The sequence below is a fragment of the Bos javanicus genome, chromosome 14, assembly GCF_032452875.1.
Source record: "Bos javanicus breed banteng chromosome 14, ARS-OSU_banteng_1.0, whole genome shotgun sequence".
In the NCBI taxonomy this organism is placed as follows: Eukaryota; Metazoa; Chordata; class Mammalia; order Artiodactyla; family Bovidae; genus Bos; species Bos javanicus.
The window spans coordinates 66,453,296-66,473,532 of record NC_083881.1 but is presented as its reverse complement, the minus strand read 5'-3'; the positions used below and the strand labels follow the sequence as shown (position 1 = coordinate 66,473,532).

Genomic DNA, 20,237 nt, shown 5'->3' with positions numbered 1-20,237 from the left:
CATTGCTGCAGTGGCAGGACCTGCTGGGAGGTCTGGAGTGGGGAGCTGGCAGACGCGAGAAAGCGTCCATCCGTGGATGTGACAGAGGCTCGAGGAAGACACTGGAGCTGAGGCCAAATCTCCTGTCACCCTTGACCGTGGACTTACCCTTCCATGAAAGGACTCGAGTCTGTGCCTGGAAAGGCCAGGCTGGCAAGCAGGCCTAGACCATGGGGTGAAAATCACAGTCAACATCAGGTCAACATCTCAGCGTCGGGTACTGAGAGCGTCCTGAGCACCATGACCTTGAGTCCTTCCCAGCAGAAGCTGGGCTCCACTTGCCGGCCTTGCGGGAGCTGGGGGTTCTGGTCTAAGGTGGGGGCTGGCAGGAAGGCCTTTGGGGCCATCCTGTGTGACAGATTTCCGGTGGACACAGCGGTTAGTGTGGACCCGAGGTGTGCCAATGGAGCAGCGGCTTGCGAGGGACAAAACTATTGTATCTGATGTCTAAGAACTTTCGGCACAGAGGAGGGGACTCAAAATCTCTTTTTTTAGCAAGTAGGCTGGCTGCCTAAGAGATGGCAGGGGTAGAATCTGGGCTTTGTCACTTAACTAGCTCTGAGGCACTGGGGGAACATCTTTCCATCTGTAGCTCTTGGTGTCCCACCCAAGGAATTGGGAACTAGTCCACCTCACAGAACGGTTGTGGGACCAGATGAGATAATATTACACAAAGTGGCCTGCTCACTGCCTGGCCCGTAGTAGGCGCTTGGAAAATACTAGAGCCTTAGCCCCTTTCTCATCCAGGGGCAGGGTTTACAGCCTGGGAGGGTGTCAGGCCCAGGCTTCCTCAGGAGAGCAGCGTCATCTCGGCCTGTGATCTGGTTTAGGCTGGGAAACATGGCTTCCAGGTCACGCCTCTCATTTTATAGCTGACTAGTTAAAGCCCAGAAAGTTAAATCACCTAACTGAGGTCACAAGGCGTGTTGAGACAGAGCCAGGCCTCTCCTCCCAAGGCCCCTGGCATGTAGTGTTGGCTCCCGTGAGATCCTAGGCGCCTGTCAATTGACTTGGAACAGTGATGCTTAGAAGAAGTTATAGCTAAGACCGTCAGAACAATCTCCTCTCTCTCTCCTCCACCCTCTTGGTAAAGCTAAATGAAAAGACTCATTGTCTCATGGAGAGGAGAAAAATTGCTAGAACAAAAGTCAAAACTGTTGTATTTTTTTTTTTTAATATTCTTTCCATGCCCCCAAATGCTTCATGGAATCTGTTCTGATTGAATTAACCTCTATTTCTCAGTACAACAATTCTTCTCATATGCCCATCTATGAAAAGAACTGTTTCTCAAACATCATTCCATTTTCTGGTGAGAATTGGCTCTGGCTTCTGTTCTTCAAATGCTAGCAGTTATAAATGCCACACTGAGACACAACGATTAATGTGGGCTACATGTCCTGACTTATTTTTTCTTGTTTCACTGCCATTGAATTGTTTAAAAAGGTCTATCTTGTTAGATATTAATACTGCCATACTGGTTTTATGTTGACTTGTATACAGTATCCTTTCCCCTATTTCTTTAGATTTTTTTTTTTTTAAATAGCTGTTTTGAAGTTGAACTTAAACAATAAAATTCTCCACTTTGGGATCCTCCCTGGTGGTCCAGTGGTTACGAATCTGCCTTGCCATGCAGGGGACACAGGTTCGATCCCTGGTCAGGGAACTAAGATCCCGTATGCCATGGGACAACTAACACCTGATGAAGCCAAAAATAAATATTTTTTTAAAAGAAAGAAAAAATCTTCAGTTTTAAGTGTATAATTTGATGGGCTCTGACAAATGTATAGAGCCATGTAGCATCTACCACAATCATGGTGAATACTTACGTCAGCCCCCAAATTTCCCTCCTGCTTCTGTGTCGTTGTTCAGTCACTCAGTTGTGTCCGACTCTTTGCAATCCCATGGACTGCAGCACACCAGGCCTCCCTGTCTATCACCAACTCCCGGAGTTTCCTCAAACTCATGTCCATTGAGTCAGTGATGCCATCCAGCCATCTTGTCCTCTGTCGTCTCCTTCTCCTCCTGCCTTCAGTCTTTGCAAGAATCAGGGTCTTTTCCAACGAGTCAGCTCTTCACATCAAGTGGCCAAAGTATTAGAGCTTCAGCTTCAGCATCAGTTCTTCTAATGAATATTCAGGATTGATCTCCTTTAGGATGGACTGGTTGGATCTCTTTGAAGTCCAAGGGACTCTCAAGAGTCTTCTCCAACACCACAGCTCAAAAGCATCAATGCTTCAGCACTCAGCCTTCTTTAAGGTCCAACTCTCACATTCATACATGACTACTGGAAGAACCATACCTTTGACTAGACAGACCTTGTTGGCAAGGTAATGTCTCTGCTTTTTAATATGCTGTCTAGGTTTGTTATAGCTTGTCTTCCAAGGAGCAAGCATCTTTTAATTTCATGGCTTCAGTCACTATCTGCAGTGATTTTGGAGCCCAAGAAAATAAAGTCTCTCACTGTTTCCATTGTTTCCCATCTATTTGCCATGAAGTGATGGGACCAGATGCTATGATCTTAATTTTTAAATGTTGTTTTAAGCCAGCTTTTTCGTTCTCCTCTTTCACCTTCATCAAGAAGCTCTTTAGTTCCTCTTCTCTTTCTGTCATAAAGGTGGTGTCATCTGCATATTTGAGGTTATTGATATTTCTCCTGGCACTCTTGATTCCAGTTTGTGCTTCATCCAGTCCTGCATTTCGCATGATGTACTCTTCATACCAGTTAAATAAGCAGGGTGACAATATACAGCCTTGATGTACTCCTTTCCCAATTTTGAACCAGTCCGTTTTTCCGTGTCTGGTTCTAACTGTTGCTACTTGACCTGCAAAATTTCTCAAGAGGCAGGTCAGGTGGTCTGGTATTCCCATCTCTTTAAGAATTTTCCACGGTTTGCTGTGATCCACAGTCTCAAAGCCTTTAGTGTAGTCAATGAAGCAGAAGTAGATGTAGCTGACCCTCTTTTCCCATCCAATCCCGAGATCAAATCAGAACCACTGATCTCCTTTCTGTCGTACAGTGTCGCCCTTTGTTGCATGTCACGTAAGTGGAATTGTTCACTATGTGTTCTTTTTGTGTCTGGCTACTTTCACTCAGCCTAATTCGTTTGAGATTCACCCAGTGTATCATTCCATTAATTGGTATTAGTCCGTCTTATGGATGTACCACAATTTATTTATCTGTTCATTCATATATGGACGTTTGTGTTCCCAGTTTTCAGCTTTCACAAAGAAAGCGTCTATGAGCATCCGAGTATGTCTTTGTGTAGATGTGTTTTTATGTCTTTTGGGTAAATATGTAGCTTTCTGGTTGGCCCAGTTTGCCCAGGACTGAGTTTTCTGGGATGAAAGGCTTTCGGTGCTAAAACACAGGCAATTCAGGCAAACCAGGCCAGTTGGTCACCTCGTGTTGTCTCCTTTGGGAAATGTACCTTGAACTGTATGAGCAACTGCTATATTGTTTCTCTAAATGACTGTATCAATTTGCATCCTTACCAGCAACATATTAGAATTCCAGTTTTTTGCATTTTTGTCAATGCTTGGTTATATCAGTCTTTTAAGTTTTAGATATTCTGGTGAATTTGTCATGGAATGTCACTGTGATTTTTAGTTTTTTTAATGTTTATTTATTTTGGCTGCATGGAATGTTAGTTTTAGCTGGAGGGATCTTGGGTCTTCATTGTGGCACTCAGGATCTTTCGTTGTGGAATTGGAGATCTGGTTTCCTGAGCGGAGATTGAACCCAGGCCCCTGCATTGAGAGTGCAGAGTCTTAGCCACTGGACCAGCAAGGAAGTCCCTGTCATTGTGATTATTACTTTGCATTTTTCTGATGACTGAGAATGTTGAACATTTTCTCATATGTTTATTTGTTATCTGAATGTCTTCTTTGGTGATGTGAGTGTTCAAATATTTTGCACGTTTTCAAGTGGGTCGTTTGTCTTTGTGTTGTTATAGGAATGTATGTGCGGAATATAAATGATATATAGACATACAGACATATAGGGATATATGTCTTGGAAATCTTTTCTATCAGACTGTGACTCGCTGTACCATTGCATTTTGAAAAAGGAATCTTTAAAATTTATTTTACTGAAGCATAGTTGATTTACAACGGTGTGCTAATTTCTGCTGTACACAGTGACTCAGTTATACACGCATTCTTTTTCATATTTTTTCCATCACAGTTTATCACGGGACGTTGACCGTAGTTCCCCATGCTGTACAGTGGGGCCTTGTTGCTTACCCGGTCTATACACAGAAGTTTGCATCTGCTGATCCTAAACTCGTCCACTCCTCTCCCTGTTGGCAACCACAAGTGTGTTCTCTCTTCTGTGGGTCTGTTTGTTTCGTAGATACGTTCCCTGTGTCATATCTTAAATTCCACATGTGAGTGGTATCATATGGTATTTGTCTTTCTCTTTCTGACTTCACCGTAGTATGATGACCTCTAGGTCCATCCGGGTTGCTGTAAGTGGCATTATTTCACTCTGTAGAAAGAAATTTTAAATACTTTAAGATACTAACTTGTATTTTTAAATTATGGATTTGTGTGTGTGTCATTGTTTTATTACAGTGTCGCAAGTCAGCATCAAAGTTAATATAAGGTACATTAAATGGCTCAATATGACAAAATTAACAGTGTGCACTTCATATTAATTGGTTTGATTGCATAATGATAATAAAAAGTAGCTGTCACTTTTGGGACACTTACTATATACCAGGCAGTATTCTATGTGCTTTATTTTTTAAATTTATTTCCTTTTAATTGGAGGATAATTGCCTTGCAATATTGTGTTGCAAGGCAACACAATATATTATTCTGCCATGTATCAACATGAATCTGCCATAGGTCCCTGTCCTCTTGAACCTCCCTCCCACCTGCCACCACATTCTATGTGCTTTATATATTTGAGCTTATTTAATTCATACAACAACCAGATGTCTTTATTATCCCCAGTTTAAAGATGAGGAAACTGCAGCAGAGGGAGGTAAAGTAACTTGCTCAGGGTTAGACAACTAGAAATGTTTAGCTCTGTTTATTCTTTTTTTTTTAAATGTTATTTATTATGGCGGCACCGGATCTTCGTTGCTGCTCGTGGGGTTTCTCTAGCTGGGGCGTGCTCTCTCCAGTTGTGCCCTTTGTTTTTGGTGCACGGCTTCTCCTTGCCCGGTGTGGTGGCTTCTTTGTTGCAGAGCACAGGCTCTAGGGCGCCTGGGCTTCAGTAGTTGCTCAGCTTTCAGGCTTAGTCGTCCCTTGGTAAGTGGAATCTTCCCACAGCACGGATCGAACCCGTCTCCTGAATTGGCAGGCAGACTCTTAACCACTGGACCACCAGGGAAGTCCAGACCTGTTTATTCTCAACTCCCTATCCCTTACATATCTCCAGACCCTTCTGGTTAGCAATGGTGACTCGAAAATGCAAACACCTCTTAAAATCCACAGTAAACCCAAGCCACGTGAAATGGTGTTTGTTTTTTGAAAATGATAATTATCCACCACAACGTGTTCTAAATGTTTGGATTTAATTGTAGATGTGTCGGGATGGACGTGGACCCTTGAGAGAGTGTTATATATATTTTGAAAGAAATAAACATGGACTTTGTGCATATGGGAAGAAGGAGACCATCGCTAAAATAATAAATCACATATAAATGATGTACTACACTTAGAATTGATAAAACCAAGGGAACTTGAAATAAACAGTAGGTTTAGGATCAGAGAAAGAGGGAAAATCTTTTAAGTTTTCTTCCTTTTCTAAAAAGGAACCTCACAGGTTAAGCTATGAAAAGGGACCAGTTAGTAAAGAGTTTTATTTTGTTATAAGGGGTGGGCAGTAGTTATCCATAAGGAAACAGCAATGCTCTGGAGCTTCACCCCTTTATCACCTGCATAACCTTAGGTAAATTATTTAACTTCTTTACTTACTGTAAGAATTAAACGGGTTAATACATTTAAAACACTTGGCTCAAGCACTGAATGAACATCTGCTATTTTTAATGGAACCTTAAGGCAGAGTGAGAAGTGAGCTAGTGCAACACAGCAAGTGTGAAAAACTGTGGTCTTTGAAGGTCGACAGGCCTAGGTTCATCTCCAGGTCAATTCCTGAAAGCAGCTTGCTGAACAAACAGTTCACGGAATTATTAAGGTGTTTTTTTCCCCCACGTTTTGGGAAGTGATCCCTGCCCTGGTCCTGTCCTGATCCCACCTCTGACGGTGAAACAGCTATGGCCTTTCATGAATTGACTTCTGGGGACTTGACTTGCAGCTAGCCAAGTTTTCTGTTAAATGGTAAATTAGCTGCTTACCCTGGGTTTGAATCCCTTCTTTGCTACTTATTTTAGCTGGGTGAGCTCAGTCAAGTTACTAAACTTCTCTGAGCCTCAGTTTTCTCATCTCTAAAAAGCAGAAACAGTAATTCTGATTGGGATGAGGATTAGATGAAATCAATTGGGTGGAATGGCCAAGCACAAGATGAGGACTTAGTAAAGAAACTTTACAGGCAGATGATCTTCCTTAAATGTTTTTCCTCCTTAAATATTCCCTCCTCCCCACTAATTTGTGTAAATTAATAAATGGCTTATGACATCCATCGTGATGACTGAAACTAGAAGAAAAACAATTTAAACCTAGTCCCAGGACACTGCCTTTTCCGTGAGGGTTTGCCAGGCAGAAGAGTCCGTATCATTCACCACCTGGCAAGTGCCTGTCTCATCCCACGTGAGGTACTGAGACTGGCCAGCCTGGGAAAGCCTGGATCTGATCACGTTACTTCCCTGCTCAGAATCTTTTCTCCAGAGCCTTCAACAGCGGCTACTCTGCAGGACCAGCACAGAAAACGGTTCATGTCTGGTCAAGAGTGTGTTACTCCAATTGAAACTCCCTCGCCTCTGTGGATATCTGAAACTCAACTCAGGGCTAAAATTCTTTCTGCATCTGAGAGCTTCTTGCTCAACATTGTAATAGATCCTGTTCTCTGGTCTCCTAACACTTTTGCTTGCACGCTTGCCCCTACCTCCTCATGTGTGCCAGACACTATCCTGAATACATCAGTTACATGGATTAAGTCACTCAATTAACTAATATTATCCCATATTCCCACATGGCATGGGGAGGTTAAGTAGCTTGCCCAAGGTCACACACAGTTAGCAAGCGTCAGAGCCAGAATCCAGAGCCCGGCAGTCTGGTGCCAGAGTTCAAGCCTTTAACCACTGAACCACGCTCCCTCTTAATAGATGCATGTGGGAGGCAGGGAGGCTGGGAGGCTAAGTCATGTTAACTTATTGCAACTGTATGTGAATTCCTTGGGAAACATACAGATTAATTCCTGCCATCCACCATTATTAGACTAAGAAAATATTGTTACTTGGACTCCTCGGGTGGAGTTTTCCCTTTTTCAAATCCAGGATATAGAATGTGACTACGAATAACTGAAAATAAACTTGATTGAAAAGATACTTCAGGGTAGATTTCCCCAACCCCCAAGTTTTCCGTTCAGTCTTATGGTGACCAAAGTGGCGAAAAATTCCAACTATGCACGCCCTGCTCAGACCATTCAAGAACCTACCAGTGGGGTCTGAGGGTCACACACACAAATGGCATTTTAAGTACCAGCGGCACGTCTGATTGGGGAAAGGCGGGGTGGGGGGGAGAGGGGGGCTGGAGGGGAGAGGGCGGGGGTCTACGGCTTGTCGGGTTCAGGGAGACCCGGAAACCTCACCCAGCCCTCTTCTCCCGTTGTGTTTGTCACAGCCTAGCCCCTCTTCCTCTTCTTGAAGATGGAGAAGATGCTGGTGGGCTGCTTTCTGCTGCTCTTCGGACCGACCCTCCTCCTCCTCCCCGCTGAGGCCAGGGAGCGGCGGCCTCCTCCCAGGTCCACCTCCAGAGGGAGACACGCTCGGACCCACCCTCAGACGGCCCTCCTGGGTGAGTGACGGGTGGGCGGGGCTCCGCCCCAGAAACAGGCCGAGGTGGTCGAGGGCGGGCCTCCAATGGGGGCGGGGGCCCGCCCCGGGTGCCCGCCCCGGGTGCCCACTTTGGGTGTGCTGGGGGAGAGGGCATCTCGTTGGCAAGGAGTCATCCTGCGTTGAGGATGTGGTTGTACATTGGTTTTCAAGTGAAATGAAAACCTCTTTCATTGCAAAACTTTCCATTTAATCTGAAGCTCCTGACTTTTCTCCAATAAGCAAGGGAAAGGGTTTTCATCTGAAAAGGTCCTGGTTGGACTTACCCGGACAAGGGTGTTGTAAAAATGTTTTCTTGGGTCTGTCTGCTGATCTGTATTGATGATGCTTCCCTACCTGGCACCTTGGGAAGAAGAGCAGGTTTGTGGAAGGTGGACACTGACACGAAAGAGAGATGGAATCAGGAGATTAGAAATAGAAGATGTCAGAGGTCTGTGTTTCTCTCCCAGTCAACGTGTCTCCTTCAGGCGAATTTTTTTCTTTCTCCCAGAGAAAGCAAAGGTCCTGAAAACACATAAGATATAGAGGAATGGGCCTGGTTCTGAACAGGGGCTCTGGAAGGCGAGGATTCGGGGGTAACAGGAAGGCTGGCCAGTGGCAAGACGGTGGTTTTGGCATAGACCTGGCTTCGTAGGACTTCCCTGGTGGCTCAGTCGGTAAAGCGTCTGCCTACAATGCGGGAGACTTGGGTTCAATCCCTGGGTCGGGAAGATCTTCTGGAGAAGGAAATGGAAACCCACTCCAGTATTCTTGCCTGGAAAATCCCATGGATGGAGGAGCCTGGTAGGCTACAGTCCATGGGGTCGCAAAGAGTCGGACATGGCTGAGCGAATTCACTCACTCACTCACTGGCTTCATAGACCTGGCTCTGGTGCTGACCAAGTGGGTACACTTAGGCCACGTAACCTCTCTGAGGTTCAGTCTCCTCATCCATAAAATGGGAATGCTAACACTGATCTTTGTGAGAAGAAGGCATGGTAACGAATATATGTGAATTATAGGTATGCAATGAATGAAAGCTTTCCCACAACCATCATTCCATGAAGTTGTTCTCCATAACTGTGGGCTTTTTTTGTTTTTTGTTTTTTTTGTTACATGGCATGCAGGATCTTAGTTCCAATCAGAGGTCAAATCTGTGCCTATGTAGTGAAATAAGAAGTCGTAACCACTGGACCTCCAGAGAAGTCCCTCCAGAACTGTGTTTCATGTTTGTATCTTGTTGGCCAGCCCTTAAAATCTGACCCCCTCCGACGGCCACTGAGAGAACTGCTATGTGTCTGGTTGCCTCAGCATCTGAAATGACAAGAGACCAGAGGAACCAGAAGCTCTGTTCTGAGAGGTCAGAATCTTTATGGTGCTATAAGCAATGACCCCAAGGATGCTGGGCCCTCCATGTCTTTAGTTTCCTGAGAATCTGTTTCCATAGTGACATAAACATAAGATTTCTGCAAATGTGGAAAGGACTGGGGGATGTTTAGTACACTGATTAAAGGGCTTTTAAAAAATGTTTCAAGATGATAAACATATATTATCATATGATAAACATCTATCTATCATTTATCTATCTATAAAAAGAGGTGACATAGGTGTGTGAGTGTGTGAGAGGGAGAGAGAGCTCGAAATGCCTGATTCCTAGATCAGCAGCAGTGATTATACAGTTGGGTTTCTGATGGGGCTGTTTCTGGAATGAACCACCCCACACTTAGCCAGAAGAGCATACAGGTACCTCTTGGTATTTGCTATCCCTGTGCCTACTCCCTGCCCCTCTCTCTTCCCCCCACACATACTTTCTGATACACTCACATGCACATAGACACACACGCTCACACACTCTCACCTCCCCCCACACACGGACACTGGGCCTCCCTAGTGGTCAGCATTCACAGCTCTCTCGGGCTCTGAAATAGAAACCTCCTGGTCTTCGCACGTAAGAGATCCTGTTTTGCTAAGGGCATCAACCCCGAGCATCCTCCCCCTCCGCTTTTCTGATTTTGCAGGAGAATGTGTCAGGGACAAAGAGGGGGTAGGATATGGCACCCCTCTGCCCCCCAAGGAATGGCGTGGCCACTCCCTGATGTGCAGGAGGGTAGCTTGACTTGGGAACGTGGGGAGTGAGTGCGAACCATGAAACTGAAGGCAAACACCACCGTTCTGGCCTGGATTCTCTGGTGCCATCTGCTTTCGGTCTACCTTTGACAGCGAACAAAGATGGAGAAGCTGTGCTCCTTGTAGTCCTTGCCCTGACCGCTTTTTTGATGGCTGGATTTGTGATATCCACTGCATGGTATATTTCACCAATTACTTGCTTGCATGACTGTCTCTGAATGTTTAACAGAGTAGAAGCAGACTTGTTTCTTAGGCTAATTTTTCATTTGAATTTTCTGATTTTTTAAAAAATTTGTATTTATGTCTAAATTCAAGTGAAAGGCTGGGTAACAATTCGAGCCTATTGAAAAAATAATGCAGATATTTTTCTACCTTCCTATAGATGTTTGCATGTCACTCAGGTGGTAGTCCGTGACGTGTGGTCCAGGAGGGCTTACCTTCTACTGCATTCATGTATCTGGAATTTCTGCTGTGTGCCAGACATGAGGGAGTTAAAGTACAACCAAGAAGTACACGTGCAGTGGGGAAGACAGACGTGCGAAAAGGTCATTAACTTGGTGGAATCTGTGTGCAACAGTAGCGGCGTAGCTAAGTTACAGCTCTACTCTGCCTGCTGTTGGCTCAGCTTAAGAAAGTGGTTCTCAAACTTTTGGGTCTCAGGACGTTTGTACGCTCAAAAATTATTGAGGATCCCAAAGAGCTTTTGTTTTTGTGGGTTAAGTCTACTGAGGTTTACTGGATCAGAAATTGAAATGGAGGGACTTCTTAGTGGTTCAGTGGTTAAGAATCCACCTGCTGGGCTTCCCTGGTGGCTCAGCAGTAAAGAATATGCCTGCCAATGCCTCAAGGCAGGAGACTCGGGTTCAATCCCTGGGTCAGAAAGATCCCCTGGAGAAGGAAATGGCAACCCACTCCAGTATTCTTGCCTGGAGAATTCCATGGAGAGAGGAGCCTGGTGGGCTACAGTCCATGAGGTCTCGCAGAAGAGTCAGACACAACTTAGAGAGTGGCGTGGACGCATGGGTGAGTACTCAGTTGTGTCCAACTCTTTGCAACAACAACAAAAAAGAATCCACCTGCCAATGCAGGGGATAGAAGTTCAATCCCTGGTCTCAGAAGATTCCACATGTCACGGAGCAACATGCACCATAACTCCTGAGCCCAAACTCCAGAGCCCGGTAGTCACAACCAGTGAGCCAACACACTGCAAGAAGAGAAGCCACCACAGTGAGAAGCCCGTGCACTGCAGTGAAGACCCAGTGCAGCCAAAATAATAGATACAATTTAAAAGAGAAATTGAGAATGAAAGCTGTAAAAATATTAATTAATTTTAAAATAACAGTAATAAACACACAGGGTTTCCCTGGTGGCTCAGCTGGTAAAGAATCTGCCTACAATGCGGCAGACCTGGGTTCAATCCCTGGGCTGGGAAGATCCCTTGGAGAAAGGAAAGGCTACCCATTCCAGTATTCTGGCCTGGAGAATTCCATGGACTATATATAGTCCATAGTCTATGGAGTCACAAAGAATCAGACATGACTGAGCGACTTTCACTTCACTTCAATAAACACAAAACCTGATGCATAATGCAAATAAAATATTTGTATAATAATATTTTCAAAATAAAACCATTATGAGAAGAATGGAGGATTTTACATTTTTGCAACTCTGCTTAATGTCTAGCTTAATTAAAGACACCTGGATTCTCATTTCTCATCCATTCAGTCTGTCATGAAATACTGTTTGGGTTGTGTTACTTGAAGAAAATATGGCCTCACACAGATATGTAGTCAGAAAAAGGAACTTAATTGTAGTAGCCATTTAAATGAGTATGGATACATCATGAGAAATGCTGGACTGGAAGAAACACAAACTGGAATCAAGATTGCTGGGAGAAATATCAATCACCTCAGATATGCAGATGACACCACCCTTATGGCAGAAAGTGAAGAGGAACTAAAAAGCCTCTTGATGAAGGTGAAAGTGGAGAGTGAAAAAGTTGGCTTAAAGCTCAACATTCAGAAAACGAAGATCATGGCATCTGGTCCCATCACTTCATGGGAAATAGATGGGGAAACAGTGGAAACAGTGTCAGACTTTATTTTTCTGGGCTCCAAAATCACTGCAGATGGTGACTGCAGCCATGAAATTAAAAGACGCTTACTCCTTGGAAGGAGAGTTATGACCAACCTAGATAGCATATTCAAAAGCAGAGACATTACTTTGCCAACAAAGGTTCGTCTAGTCAAGGCTATGGTTTTTCCTGTGGTCATGTATGAATGTGAGAAGGCTGAGCGCCGAAGAATCGATGCTCTTGAACTGTGGTGTTGGAGAAGACTCTTGAGAGTCCCTTGGACTGCAAGGAGATCCAACCAGTCCATTCTGAAGGAGATCAGCCCTGGGATTTCTTTGGAAGGAATGATGCTAAAGCTGAAACTCCAGTACTTTGGCCACCTCATGCAAAGAGTTGACTCATTGGAAAAGACTCTGATGCTGGGAGGGATTGGGGGCAAGAGGAGAAGGGGACGACAGAGGATGAGATGGTTGGATGGCATCACTGACTCGATGGACATGAGTCTGGGTGAACTCCGGGAGTTGGTGATGGACAGGGAGGCCTGGCGTGCTGCGATTCATGGGATCGCAAAGAGTCGGACACGACTGAGCGACTGATCTGATCTGATCTGATTCTTCTTTGACATGACACCAAAACTTGACAAATGATAGTTTCTTCAAGGTTAATAGTAGTGTGGACTCTAAAACCACCTCAGTATACATTTTGAACTATATACACACGTAGTGAAGTGAAGTTGGTCAGTCGTGTCCGACTCTTTGTGACCCCATGGACTGTAACCTACCAGGCTCCTCCTTCCATGGGATTTTCCAAGCAAGAATACTGGAGCGGGTTGCCATTTTCTTAAGAGAGAGTATAACAGGCAAACATTAGTGTTGTTACAAAAATAGCTTTGATTTCATGGACCCTCTGGTGGGGGTCTCCAAACCACATGTTGAAAGTGGCTGGTTTAGGGGAGCATTCCCAGGGAAAGTTGGGTCCGCGTGAAGCTGGGAGATGAGCTGCCAGGAAAGGAATGAAGATGGAGCATGGAGGTGGGGTCTGGTGAGGCCATCAGGACCGCCATGTCTGTAAGGCAAGGGGTCTGGGCTGGAGCCAAGCCCAGAGGAGGTAGGAACCAGGTAACTTAGGACCTTGGGGGCACCAACAAAAAGTCTGGGCTTTGTGCTGCAGAGGTGGGAGCCCTGGAAGACTTGAAACTGGCAACAGTGGTGATCACTGCTGATTCCGTTTCTACCCACTGTGCCATCTGGACAGCCTAAGCAGGGCGTGCTGTGTGTGTGTGTGTGTGTGTGTGTGTCCGGCTCTTTGCAACCCTATGGATTGTAGCCCACCAGGCTCCTCTCTACATGGAATTCTGCAGGCAAAAATACTGGAGTGGGTTGCCATTCCCTTCTCTAGGGGATCTTCCCAACCCAGGGATCAAACCTGGGTCTCCCACATTGCAGACAGACTCTTTACTACCTGAGCCACCAGGGAAACCCAGGGTGGGCTAAATGCAAAGCTAAGCTCATGGAAGCTGTTAGATTCTGCCCTCTGTACCTCTCCTGCCTCAGTGGCACCTGTCCCCTCCCAGACTCCCTCCTAAGTCCCTTCAGAGCGGTGCTAGCTGGAAGTAATGTTGCTCCCCACTCCTAATTACCGCCTGCTCTGCATCTGCACACTTTTCTCTTTATTGTATCACAGTCATGTAGGGATGGAGCTGTCACCAAGGCCACCAGTGGGGGCATATCAGCCTTTTTGGAAACCTTAACCCTCCTTGCCTGAAGCCCCACTGTATCGGCAATGCCCCTCACCTTGGAATGACCGTACATGCAAACCGCCTATGCGCTTCTACCTGCTGGCTCCCCTGTTTTGTTTGTCTTTTACGAGGTCCTGTTGACATGTGCTGTCTTTTCTAAATTTACCAAGCTCGCTCATTTTATTTCTACTAACTAACCTTGAAAGCTTTTCCTTTCCCTGCAATAGACTCCCCTTTCAGATCAGTGGCACCCGCAAAGAATTCGTGTTTGTGATTTAAAAGAGCACTTTGTGACAACAGAACAGTAGGTCCGAGAAGTGGGAGGTGGTGCCCCAAAGTCTGTTGGAGAGGAGATGGTGGGAGCTGACTTCCCATCCCCTCAACTCTGCTAGGAAAAATTCTAGAGGTGTTCAGGGGGTAAAGGTCAGGGAACTTAGTAACATTTCTTTCAAACAGTTACTGCTAAGTCACTCAGTTGTGTCCGACTCTGTGCGACCCCATAGACGGCAGCCCACTAGGCTCCTCTGTCCCTGGGATTCTCCAGGCAAGAACACTGGAGTGGGTTGCCATTTCCTTCTCCAATGCATGACAGTGAAAAGTGAAAGTGAAGTCGCTCAGTTGTGTCTGACTCTTAGCGACCCCATGGACTGCAGCCTACCAGGCTCCTCCGTCCATGGGATTTTCCAGGCAAGAGGACTGGAGTGGGGTGTCATTGCCTTCTCCAGCATAGTACATTACTAGGCATTTATTTCCAATTTTGCATACGTCTCTAATTAAACCTGATCTCAGAACATCAGAAAAAAATGAAATGTTTCAAACAAGGAGCTGAAGCCTAAATTAGCAATGTGACTGAAGGAATTGGCTGGCCTAGGGAATTAAGTGTAAGAATGCCCTAGTCTGTGTTGCCAATGGAGATTCTTGCCTAGGTTGGTAATTATTAACATTTTCAAGCATTGGCTGCCAGTAAATGAATTTCCACATCCTGAAACAATCCCCTTAATTGACATTTGTTGGCACCCTCAGTGAGGGAAGAAAAGCAGATGCCAGAAGGCATCTGAACTTTTGGCTTCTGGAAGGACAGACCCATTGAGGCCACTGGTCTTAACATGCCCTGTAGCCACTCTGTCACGGATACAACTTTTGTCTCCTTCCTTGAGCTTTCTGGGGCTTTGTTCACCCTCTTCTACCTGGAGTATCTTTCCTTTGTTGTTGTTGTTCAGTCACTCAGTCTTGTCTGACTCTTTGCGACCCCACGGACTGCAGCACGCCAGGCTTCCCTGTCCTTCACCATCTCCCGGAGTTTGCTCAAACTCATGTCCATTGAGTCGGTGATGCCATCCAACCATCTCATCCTCTGTCGTCCCCTTCTCCTCCTGCCTTCAATCTTTCCCAGCATCAGGGCCTTTTCTAATGAGTCGGCTCTTTTCTTTGGGTAAGGCTTATTATCAGCCTTGGAGAAGGAAATGGCAACCTACTCCAGTACTCTTTCCTGGAAAATCCTGTGGACAGAGGAGCCTGGTAGGCCAGAGGCCATGGGGTCACAAAGAGTCGGACACAAATGAGCGACTTCACTTCATTCTCACTATTGTCAGCCAAGGGCAGGCTAAATGCCACCTCCTCCCCCTGCCAGCCAGGCGGGACCCTTCCATCCCAGGATGGAGCACAAGCACTCAGATCCTAGGCCAAGGTGTCAGCTCACTTTGCTTTATATTCTGAGGGGTAATAATGGCACCTGCCAAGGATTCCTATTCTGGTTATTTTTGTACTTGCCTTATTTTTACCATCAGATTGTAAACCATTGAAGAGAGGGACTGTTTTTCGTGTCTCATGACACCTCTGGAGGTACGATCACTTACTGAGACCTTGCTGTGGGTAGGGACAGGCCCACTCACTGCATCTATGTAAAAAAGACAAAACACTGCAAAGTGGTTATAGGTTTATCTCATTTTCAGACGAGGAAGCCCAGGAGAAGAGAAGTAAAGCGATTTGGTAAATTTGTTAAGGCTTCTGAAGGTTAAAGTTGCTCAGTCATGTCCGACTCTTTGCGACCCCGTAGACTGTAGCCCGCCAGGCTCTCTGTCCATGGGATTCTTCAGGCCAGAATACTGGAGTGGGTAGCCGTTTCCTTCTCCAGGGGATCTTCCTAACCCAGGGATGGAACCCAGGTCTCCTGCATTGCAGGTGGATTCTTTACCAGCTGAGCCACCAGGGAAGCCCAAGATACCACAGTGGGTAGCCAGTCCCTTCTCCGGCATATCTTCCCTACTGAGGAATCGAACCGGGTCTCCTGCATTGGCAGGTGGATTCTTTACCAGCTGAGCTACAGACTTCTGAAAACCCAGAATGAAAAGTTTTCCCTTCCAACCCTCCCCCACTCCGAGAGAGGATGCGTGGCTAAGGAGTTGTGTGTTTGAGCAAAGAAATACTCGAGCTTGCTTGCTCCCTGACCAGGAGTTTTGAGCAGACCATGATGTACCCATCAGTCTTTGAAGGTGTTGCTGCTACTGCAGGTCACACCGGGGTCGCTGACCTCAAGCCCCCTCTTTGGTCCTGCCCAAGTGGAAGTTCCGGGAGTGTTGGGCTGCGGAGAGGATGAGGCATACAGATGGTGGATTTCATCCTCCTGTCCACGGTTGCAGTCTCTTAGCATGTGACTCTGGGAAAGCTGCTTTTTCTTGTCCAGTGTATTCACCTATAAAGGGAGGTGGCTGGAGTCAGGGATCTTTCATGTCTCATCTGGGGCGTGATGACATCACCTATTCCTGCCTTCCCGTTGTCCCTTCTCTGGCTCCTGGTAGTGAACCTCCTCTTGCTGCCATCCCCGATGTGATCTTTGGCTTTCTTTCCTTCTCTCCGGATGAGAGGGAGAAGTTTTAAGATAGAAGGGATGGGGCAGTAGAATCAGGCAGGGGGTTTGTAGCGGGTAGGATCCGGGGAAACTGAACATTGGTCCTCATGCCTAATGGTCTCTCAGAAGCTCTGAACGACTCATTACACAGAGACGGCTGGTTCCCAGGACCAGAGTGTTTGATTCAGCAGGCCTGGGTTGGGGATTGAGAAGTTGCCATTTCTGGAGACCTCAGTTTGAGAATCTTTGCAGAGGAGAAATCTAGGAGTTGGGGTGGGGATGGGCAGGAGGAACGGATCTTAGTAAGAGATGCTAAGCATGAACCAGAGAGACAGTGCAGGATGAATAACATTTGCTGAGAAAATTGCAGCTGCAGAGTATAAGTGAACTGTCAGCTGGGTCGACTCTTTCTGCGGCTTTGAAGAGGACGCTAGTATTTTCCTACCCAGGGGGAGTTAGCAAAGGGGGGGAGCCTCATGCCTGTTACAGCACAGTGATCAGCACACATCTAAAGAAGCCAGTGGCCGGCGTGTATCTTTATCATCAGAACTGGTTATAAAAATGAAGGTTGATGCATAGAGCTGATCGAATTGTTTTTAAGTATAGCAAAGGCTTAAAAAAAAATAAACCCTTTGAAGTGAGATCACACCCCCTTTATCAGTCTCCCTCTGTACATCCTCTCTGACATAGTCAGGGCCCAATTACGGACCCGATGGAGGGACTGTCATGGCGGCTGCTCAGTCCGGGTGCAGAAAGTACATCTCGTCTCCTTGCTCTCTGCCTGCTTTATGTATAAAGCAATATCTCTGTTATCATTCAGTTTTTATAAACTATATGAAGTGAATTCTTCATTCCTATCTTGTGATTAATACTGAGAAGCTCCAAAAAGGATAGTATCTGACTTAGCCAATTCCTATCATTCCTAGCCAATGAATACATAACTTGACTTTCTTTTTTCTACAGTCTCTCACCTTCTCTTCTCTAGTAAACTCTGTCTGCTTCCTTTTCTGTAACTTTCTTTTATCTCTTCTTCTCCACTTCCATCCCTCTCTCGTTTCCTTCTTCAGTTCCAGGATGTCTGATCCTCAGCTTGCCCGCGTGTTTGGCACCTGCAGTGTGTATGTGTGGGTGTCTTTTCAGTGGGTGACATAGCTACTTTTTATTTTCTCCTCTTTGATGGCTGTTGCTCTTGGGGGGCAGAGCATACCGCCTTACCCTTCCAGAGCCAATCATGTCCCAGGTTTCCCTACCAGATGATAATAATAACAACATTAATGATGGCTGCCCCTTTTGAGAGAGCATCTACTATGTGCTAGGCAGTTCACCCTTCCTTCTACGTGGTATTAATATTATTATCCCCATTTTACAGAGGAAGAAACTGAGGCTTAGAGAGGTTAAATGTTTTGCTCAAGATCGTGCAACCACTGAGTAGCAGAGGTGGGGTTGGAGAAGCCAACGTAACCTTTCCTTTGGCTCAGATTCTTTTCTGCAACCCTTCTCCTCTGTTCCAGCCAACCAAATTGGACTCATCTTTCGAGTGTCCATGGAAGTGGCCCTAATTTCTCAGTTGGGATTTATTAATAGTGCCCCAACAACACACCCCCGAAGCAGGCTGTGTGCCCCAGCTTGTCCGCCTGGACAGTGACTGCCAGCATCGTTGTCTGCACTGTATCAGCGATGCTAATAACACTCGAGGTACACAACAGACACTCAGTGAATGCCAAGAGAAGGAGCAAATGAACCAGTGAGCAGAGGAAAAGTCTCCAGAGAGCAGCCACTGGACTGGGGAATGTTCCTGAAGCCAAGGCATGAAAAAAGTTGAAAGATCTGAGGATGTTTAGTTTGAAAAAAAAAAAAATAGAAGATGAAGGGCTCTGAAGGCTGTGTTATGGCAGAGTTTAGACTTGTTATTAAGACCATAAGAACTTAAAGAGGAAATAAAGACCCAATTACCTGAGTTTTTAAGGAAACAGATTTTTTTTTCCATGTGAAACTTTGTCACCACCAGATTAGCACAGGGAATGAATTGCCTCCTCAGGCTTCAGGGATATCAAAGGCCTTGTGTGCAGGGGGTTAAATAAACATCTCATCTGTAAACCGACACGTTCCAGGATTCTAGGGAGGTGCCTGCAGAATTAAGAAATGAACCCAAAGATAAGGACTTTCTCCTCTATTAAAAAAAAAAAAAAAGCTAAATATTTGCTTTCCAAGAAAAATCTGCCTTAGGAACCTTTGAAATAATGGTTTTTAAGCAAGGGAGAAACTAGGACTTTTTTAGTGACTGGCAACATATAATTTGTCGAATTCCTGGGTTTCTCTTCTGGCAATGTTAAGTGAATGAATGAAAGAATGATTACAGGTAAATTGCCTTAGCTTTTTGGGTTAATTCAGTGTAGAGCTTGCAGTCAACAAAAATCACTAAGCCTTTAATACAGGTGCTTAGTATCACATAGCAGACTTTTTTTTTTAGCTTAAGTGGAATACTTAAAAATTTTTTGTATTAAATTTTACCTTCTTTGTTTAGGTTCATCATTCTCAATGAATACGCTTTTCCTCCTTAGCAAATTTGAATCATTTCCAAATTTGATGAAATATTTTCTATATCTTTTTCCAAGTCCCTACTGAAAATATGAAAAGATATTGATGTTTTATATTCTTTTGAAATTATTATAAAGAATGATCAATGATCATCTTAAAAAATTGATGTCTAAATATTTAATGACTCTTAGATACTGAAAATACAAGAAGAGCTAGTTCCAAAATTGCCTGAATAAGCAACCCATAAACGTTTCATGTATTCTTGAGAGGAAATATTATAGAGACTTGAGTTGTATATTAGTTTCTAGGGCTGCCATAACAATGTGACACAGACTTGAACGACAGAAATTTATTTTCTCGTGACTCCGGAGGCTAGAAGTCCCAGATCAAGGATTGGATTCTTGGTGATGTTACCGAATGCAAATTCATGTGCCTGAGGCACTGTGAGGCCCCAAACCCAAAACCGCTGGAGTTTGAAGCTGAGAAAGGTTTATCGCAAGACTGAACAAGGAGACCAGGTAGCTCATGCCCAAGAAACACCTGAACTCCCTGAAGGGTTTCAGCAAAGTGCTTTTAAAGGCCAGGTGACGAAGGGCATCCCAGGGTCTGAGATCAGCTCATGCATAATTCTCTTATTGGTTGATGGTGAAGTAGCAGCATGGTTAACAGTATCAATCCTTAGGTGTCAGGAGGTCTGGGGGCTGCTTGCTCATGATCATCAGGTAGTTAATGTCTTCCATTTGGTGGTTTTTAGCATCTGAAAAACTCAGGAAATATGCACGAGATCCTATTCTCTGAGTACTTCAGAGAGGAGCTGGGGGATACGGGGGAAGGGTCTGTCTCTGTGGAATCCTGCTCAGTTAAGTGAGGCCTCTCCTCTGGGTTTGCAGATGACTGCCAGCTTCCTGTGAACTCACGTGGGCTTCCCTCTGT

General features: G+C 45.2%; 1 protein-coding gene across 3 annotated transcripts in view; it reads left to right on the top strand.

Moving 5' to 3' along the window:
- Positions 1–20,237, top strand: part of MATN2 (matrilin 2) — a 173,410-nt gene that overhangs the window by 7,808 nt on the left and 145,365 nt on the right. For 2 of the 3 annotated variants that reach the window (XM_061439294.1, XM_061439292.1), the window contains exon 2: positions 7,787–7,962. In XM_061439294.1, the coding sequence (XP_061295278.1) occupies positions 7,815–7,962 (148 nt within the window). In that variant the 5' untranslated portion in view covers positions 7,787–7,814. The remainder of the gene's footprint in view (positions 1–7,786; positions 7,963–20,237) is intronic. The other variant, XM_061439293.1, reaches the window with a different exon arrangement.